The following is an 8,027-nucleotide window of genomic DNA, read 5'->3' on the forward strand; positions in this document are numbered from 1 at the left end:
CCAGAATCACAAATTGATTATAAAACATTTTCTCATAACGGTATAACACATATTTTGTATATAAGTTAACGTAGTATACTGGTATTATATATTTCCGTTGCAACGCACGGGCACTCAGCTAGTTAACACTTGAAAGCACTCTTGCTGACTATTAATGTACACTGAGGTAAATAGGAGGCGTCTACTCTAAAGAATTCAGTCCAGTTTGATATGTCATCCATCCTTATTTAATACTTGAAAGCACTCTTGCAATGGACAAATCAAGATGATATGTATTGTGATAACAAGCAGTGTCGAGTGTTAAGACGTAGCCTTCCGTACGTGCATGCCGCGGATGAAATACATGATCTTATGCTCCCCCCTCGTCGGGAACATTCACATCGAAGAGTATATATATTACCTTCGGAACAGATGAATTAAACTCATCATCAGCAACATTTTCCAGATTCTTTGTTTGTTTGATTTTTTTGTCCAAGTGAAAAGTCCAGTTTATTTGTTGACGAGGAGTGCACAGCTAATAAGCTTCTTTGGCCATTTCACTCTTCCCCAATTGACTAGTAGGCAGTGACCTCCATTTATCTTGTCCTTTCTTTTCTTTTTCCTTTCCACAAGCTAGCATGTTTTAGTGTTCTTTCATTTGTCAGTGTCTGTAATTATGAGTGAATCGAACAGTTAGAGATAGTTTGAAAATTTAAATCTCCTTCGGAATTGAAGAACGGGATTAGTTTATTTTCTTTCCAAACCCCTCTAATTTCGAACAAAATTTGAGTATCTAAACTAGCCTTTAGTTTCCTACATACCCAGTCTGGCCTTTGGTTGCCAAAATGCCGACAACAATCTTGACTTTTCAAGGTTGTACTTATGCGTCCTCCCATTTTGGTGCTCCCGGCAAGAACAGGGAACATGTGGTACAATGAAGTCAGTTTCTTTGGGTGGGTGATTACAAGTGTTCTCTATTAGCTATTACACACGCATGGCCTTTATTTTTTTATTGGACGAGAAGGGCTTGCGAACTCTTATTATTCTCGTCTCTTGGAGGATTTGGTGTGAGAGAAACTCACAAATCTTCTTGGAGGATTTGGTGTGAGAGAAACTCACAAATCTTCGAGCATAAAGGTATAACCCTAGCTAATCTTTGAGCATAAAGGTACAACCTTACACCAAACTCTGGCAAAGATCAAAGAGGGAACCCATTGGTAAATCCTGAAAGGGTAAAACACGTCAATTTGCTATAACCCGGTGTTTTTGGTGGTTGGCGAGCACGACACCGATATTTGTGCTTTTTTCCCTTTTGTAGTGGGTTTTATCTATAGCTTCCTAAGGCGCTCATCTCCGACAATTCTCTTGTCGGTTTCAAAAAAATACGCTACAATGTTTAGAGTACATATTATACATTCTAGATCACTATTGCAACAAGTCGTATTAGCTCTTCTAGAAGAAGAAAAAATACAATAAAATAGTGGCTAACGACCAGGAATTGAAGGCAGCACCCGACGTACGGATGTAATATTTATGGTAAGTTATTTTATTCTTGAATTTGTAAGTAATTTTTAAAAATAATAATAATATGTTAGTATGGTAAAAAATCGAAATTTGATATGGACCCATACTTAATGATAGAAGCATGACATAAAAGTTTCAAAAGATTGTGTAACTTTTTGTGTCAAAGTGTTCACAAATGGAATATAACTCATATTATATTACAAGAACATTCAACTCCAACTCCCCACTTTACGAATCAATTTCTTCATTGTTTTTATCAAAATTTTGGTACACACATATTATTTTATTCAAATTTGGTTTGATTTCTGCAATCAAATCTAGTTTTGATTCATAATTCATATGCAACATACAAAGAGCCCGGCATGAGATGCAACATGCAAATCATATTTATTTTAAATGTTAACTATTTATTTAGTCAAATTCTTGAATTATGGAATACACACATTATTTTGTTAGGAAAATACTATTTTGAATGTATAATCTAATTAGAGGTTTAATTCAAATCTCCTGTGGAATTGAAGAGAAAGATTAGTTCATTTTCTTTCCAAACACCTCTAATTTCGAATAGAATTTTAGTATCTAAACTAGCCTTTAGTTTCCTACATACCCAATCTGGCCTTTGGTTGCCAAAATGTCGACAACAATCTTGCCTTTCAAGGTTATACTTATGCGTCCTCCCATTTTGGTGCTCCCGACAAGAACAGGGAACATGTGGTACAATGAAGTTAGTTTTTTTTGGGTGAGTGGTTACATGTGTTCTCTGTTAGTTGTTACACACGCATGACCTTCATTTTTTTCTTGGGCGGGAAGGGCTTGCAAACTCTCATTATTCTCGTCTCCTGGAGGATTTGATGTGAGAGAAACTCACGAATCTTTGAGCACCCCTACACCAAACTCTGGTAAAGATCAAAGAGGGAGCACATTGATGGATCCTGAAGGGGCAAATCACATAGCCAACCTGCTATAACCCTGTGTTTTTGGTGCTTGCCGAGCACGCCACCGATATTTCTGCTTTTTAGTCTTTTGTAGTGGCCTTTATCTATAGCTCCCTAGGGCGCTCATCTCCCTTTTTAATATAAAAGGCAATTCTCTTGCCGTTTGAAAAAAGAATACGCTACACTATTTAGAGTACCTATTATACATTCTAGATCACTACTGGAACAAGTCGTATTAGCTCTTCTACAAGAAGAAATACAATAAAATAGTGGCTCACGACCAGGAATCGAAGACAGCATTCCATGGATGTAATATTTATGGTAAGTTATTTTATTCTTGCATTTGTAAGTGACTTTTTAATAATAATAATATGTTAGTAAGGCCAAAAAACCAAAATTTGATATGGATACATACTTGATGATAGAAGCATGACATAAAAGTTTTAAAAGATTGTGTAGCTTTTTGTGTCAAAGTGTTCACAAATGGAATATAACTCATATTATAAAAATATTCAACTCCAACTCTCCACTTTACGAATCAATTTCTTCATTGTTTTTATCAAAATTTTGGTACACACATATTATTTTATTCAAATTTGGTTTGATTTTCTGAAACCAAATCTAGTTTTGATTCATAATTCATATGCAACATACAAAGAGCCCAACATGAAATGCAAGTCATATTTATTTTATATGTTAACTATTTATTTAGTCAAATGCTTGAATTATGGAAAAAATAATATTTGAGGTGTATTCAAATTAGAGGCATATTATTTTATTTGAGGTTTATTCAAATACTATTTGAGGTTTATTCAAATAAGTCGTACATTGTTAACAGCTAGCCAGCAATAATATATAGTAGACAGCAGAGTAAATTTCAGAAATCATGCATGGCCTACGTTGACATGCATGCATGAACGATGACTAATTGAACAATAATTAATCCTAATACTGTTCCGTTCATCTGCTAGCTTCTTGATGAGCTTGATGACCCGTTCTTCTGCTCCCTCATCTTCATTATCCTCTGGTGCCGATTGGAGTGCTGCCCGGCTTGGAAGCTAGGAGCAGTCGTCGGCCGGTACTCAGGCAGCAGCCCCCGCTTCTTGTAGCGTAGCCCGCACGCGTTGCACAGGGTGACTGACCCGTCCGGACTCTCGCGCCACTGCGGCGTCTCCGACGTCTGGCAGTGGCTGCACACCCTGTAGGCCTGCCTGTTCCTCCGGCGTGGCACGGATCGGCGCCGGCCGACGGCGCCGCCACCGGTACCGACCAGAGGAGCGAGAGCGACCGGCAATGTGGCGCTCCGGTTCTTGCCGTCGTCGTTCTCGTCGTTCCCAGGGCCGGGATTGGCCGGAGGAGGAGCGACTGGCGGCAAGGCGTGTAACGGGATCGGGATGGCGGCCCACCACCAGAGCCGCGGCGATGGTGGCGGCGGCGCATAGGCGGGGCCTATCCCGAGCGCCCACAGGGACGACGTCGGCGGTGGGTCCGCGGCAGTGTAAACGGGGAAGAGCCGGTGGGCGAGGTGGAGCGGGTCGTCGTCCTGGATGTCGCCGAGGACACCCGGTTGTCGCTTGCTCATGGCGTGGCTCTGGTTGCTTCCTCAAAGCGAGCGGCGCATCAACTGTTTATCTACGATCGGAACTCCGAATCCGAACTCGGAAGCGTAAAAACGGACATGGTCCGGCCCGCTGCTGATTCCAACTAACTAACCGTCCTCTGACTGACGTCATGGTCAAAGCCCAGCCATGCTAATAAATACTCCGCTCGCTCGCTCGCTTTGAGAAGGAACCAGCAGTCCAGCACCGACCTCACGCCTCGCTGGCTCTTCCCGCCGCAAAGCATGAGCAATCAACCACCTCACGCCTCGCTGCAGGATGACCTCCCGGACTGCGACGGCGACGACCCGCTCGCCCTTGCCATCCGGCTCTTCCCCGCCCACACCACCGGCGCGGGTCTATCGCCGGCGGCGCTCGGCATAGGCCGCGTCGCCGAGCCGCCCCGTCGGGAGCAGGAGCCACTGGCTAATAGCACGTATGGCGTACGCGGAGCCGGGCCGGATCCTTGGGGCCTGCGCCTGTCCAGGTCCGTTCTTGGGGGCCTCGACGGATTTGACGTGGACACATTCTTTGCTGACGACGCGCTGGACGGCGGCGGCGAGGCGACCGAAGGCGACTCGCCGCCGGCGCACGTGACAGCCGCCGCGCGCGGCTCGTTGGCCAACGACGACGCGTCGCCGTTGCCCGCGGCCATGCCAGCCGTCGCCCTTGAAGCGTACGACGCGTGCAGTGCACCTGTGCCAGCAGCATGCGGTGGCGCGCCGCCCGTCCTTGTCGCCAACAACAGCATGCCGCCAGCTAGCTGTCTCGGCGCGCGCGGTGCACTTTACATTGTCTCCAAACGCACACGCACGCATGCGCCGCCGCCACTAGCGGCGGAATCCATGACACCGGCAGTCGCTCCTCCTCCAGCCATGCCCGACGGTGGGAACGGTGGCAATAACCGGAGCGCCGCCTTACCTGTCGCTCTCGCTCCTCCGTCCGGGAGTACCGGTGGCGCCGTCCGCCGGCGCCGTCCCGTGCCACGCCCGCGGAACAGGGAAGTCCAGAGGACGTGCAGCCACTGCCAGTCGTCAAAGACGCCGCAGTGGCGCGAGGGCCCGGACGGGCGAAGAACCCTGTGCAACGCGTGCGGGCTACGCTACAAGTCGCATAGGCTGGTGCCTGAGTACCGGGCCGCAGAATCCATGACACCACGCGATCTCCACCCAAACGCTGGGCTGGTCGGCGCGTCTTCAGGTCCGAGCAGCCGCCCGTCGTCGTCATCTACAACGACGCCATCGCAGTCGCAGATCGACTTCCCATCCCACGCCTTGCCGGCAGTCGCTCCTCCTCCAGCCATGCCCGATCCCGACGGTGGGAACGGTGGCAATAACCGGAGCGCCGCCTTGCCTGTCGCTCTCGCTCCTCCGTCGGGGAGTACCGGTGGCGCCGTCCGCCGGCGCCGTCCCGTGCCATGCCCGCGGAACAGGCAAGTTCAGAGGACGTGCAGCCACTGCCAGTCGTCGGAAACGCCGCAGTGGCGCGAGGGCCCGGACGGGCGAAGAACCCTGTGCAACGCGTGCGGGCTACGCTACAGGTCGCATAGGCTGCTGCCTGAGTACCGGCCGACGACGTCTCCTAGCTTCCAGATCGGGCAGCACTCTAATCGCCATCGGAGGATTATGCAGATCAGGGAGCAGAACGGAACAGCTGGGTCATGAAGCTCTGACGATCATCAGGGAGCAGAATGGAAGCAGATGGTAGTACAAGTCAGCAGCAAGCTCGGTTTAATTGTGACTCTAGGCAACTCCACTATTAGGATTAGGTTTGATGATTATTTGGTCTCGTTTCTTAGAGATCATGATGCTAGCACTAGTGTATTAATTATTGGTCTTTGGAAATTCAATGGGAATGGGCGGTATTCAGCCAGGTCGGCTTACAATATATATTCAGTTTCACGGCAGTGTGCAAATGGATCACTGCAGGGCACTTTTGTTTCTAGCTTGCCCTTTTGCTGAATGATGCTGGCAAGCTATTGAACAACTATCACAATGTCATATCACTATACAGAGACCGAGACTACTTTCTAGTTGGTGGCAAAAACTGGTGCAAACCCCGCGAACGGAGCAGCAACTACAAATCAATGAATTCATGTTGCTGACAGTGGCATATTTGGAAACAGTGTTGTCGTCGTCGGATTTACCGAAGGCAAGAACTCAGGCATGAAGTACTAGTAAGGATGATTCAGGAAGAAGTGCGCTGCAGTTTATTCAGATAGAGTAGATAGATGCGCTGCAGTTTATTCAGATATAGGTATTTCAACTATATTGGCACATTGTAATATCTCCATTGTACTAAACTATCCTTCTTTTACAGCGTGTTTGGTTAGGGGATTGGCTCCATCCGGAATCAGCCGATCCGGAATGGATTCATTCCTCACAGGATTGGATGGTTCTTTCTTTATGTTTGGTTAGAGAAATGAGGTGAATCCATTTTTTGTTTGTTTTGAGGAAGCAGGTGAATCCATTTTTTGTTTGTTTTGAAGAAGCATGTCATCAAGCGACGCTCAATCTGCTTTCACTCACCACACCAAAAAGGTTGCATTTTTATCCAACATACATAAAAAATGAAAGTTATAACATAGATAAAACTGAAAATTGAAACTTGTATCTTCACGAGTACTTATCCAGCATACAATTTCATCCAGCATTATCCAACATACATTAAAAACTGAGAATTTATCCAACATACATATTCAACATTATCCAGCATACAAATAAAATTGAGAAGTTATCCAACATCCATAACAATGTTCAAAGAGAAGTTTCATAGACTCCATCCATCATAGAAATAACTAAAAAGTTTCAGACACAAGTTTTAGGCTAATCTGCTTTTTTGATGCATCAATCAGAAAGATGAGTCTTGATGTACCTAGACACCCATACCATTTGATCATCTAGTCCCATCTCTAGAAAGGCATAAGCAAGGGCTGGATTCTCACACAAGTAGCCATAGTAGTGTGCTATATGTTCTCTTTCAAAAACAGGAATCTGTTTCATCATAGTCCATAGGTTGGGTGGGATTATCGGACGTGGTTGTGGTGCTGACTGCTTGATTGCATCTGAAAGAGTCTTAAAAGCTTCAGTGACAGTGCATATCAATGGATCCTCATCTTCCATCATCATGCGCCCTCTCTTCCTTCTTGCACCACTTCGAGTAGATGAGTCTCCACCATCACGAATTGGACCACTTGGGTTCAATGATTCTCCACTATCACGAGTTGGACTTGCATTGTTACTCTCATGACCAGCCAAGTCTCCAGAATAACCCACACCATATGTACCTGCACTTTCAGATGTGTCGAAACCTAGGGGATCACTGGTGCATTTTGCAAATAGTCCAGTTGCTTGATGATTCCCAAATATGACAGCCATGTAATGGTAGTTCTCAAGTGGCTTGTTGAAAAATTTAGCTTCAGATGGTTTTTTCTGAAATAATGTATAGATTCAAATTAAACAATATTGTTTACAAAAACTGTAAAATCTGAAATAGCTATAGCATTTTGTAGACACAATAAAACAGATTATAGTAACAATAAAATATAAATTGTAAAACAGTAAAACAGCTTACAAGTAGTTCCCAGAAACAAAATATAAATTGTAAAATAGTGGCAAGCAGTAAAACAGTAAAACATAATTCATCACAGCTGAAGAAGCTTCAAGTAAACCAGTAAAACAGTAAAACAGTAAAATAGTGCTACTATTGCACAACAGCACAAGTATTGCGACAGTGGTGGATCAACCAACCTTCTTCTCCTATGGCTATCGGTTCAGTTTCTGCTTCAGGCTCCCAGGTGTATCGGTGACACACACACACACAAGTATGCCGCTATCTACCAAATTCTCACACCGACCAGTCAAGCAGATCGAGAGCAGAGAAGCACTAGGCTACAGCCCCAAAGTGAGATCATGTCCGAAACTAAAATATTGGGTACCTGGGTGCAGACGCACCACACAGTTTTTATGGCCTCTGCTTGGAACAACCAAAG

At 45.3% G+C, this 8,027-nt stretch overlaps 1 protein-coding gene across 1 annotated transcript; it reads right to left on the reverse strand.

Moving 5' to 3' along the window:
- Positions 1–6,702: 6,702 nt before the first annotated feature.
- Positions 6,703–7,542, reverse strand: LOC118476996 (uncharacterized). Its single transcript, XM_035967479.1, has one exon. It carries the CDS (start codon positions 7,411–7,413, stop codon positions 6,883–6,885), a length of 531 nt encoding a protein of 176 aa, XP_035823372.1. The 5' UTR covers positions 7,414–7,542; the 3' UTR covers positions 6,703–6,882.
- Positions 7,543–8,027: the final 485 nt, after the last annotated feature.

This window comes from Zea mays, chromosome 4, assembly GCF_902167145.1.
Source record: "Zea mays cultivar B73 chromosome 4, Zm-B73-REFERENCE-NAM-5.0, whole genome shotgun sequence".
NCBI classification, from domain to species: domain Eukaryota; kingdom Viridiplantae; phylum Streptophyta; class Magnoliopsida; order Poales; family Poaceae; genus Zea; species Zea mays.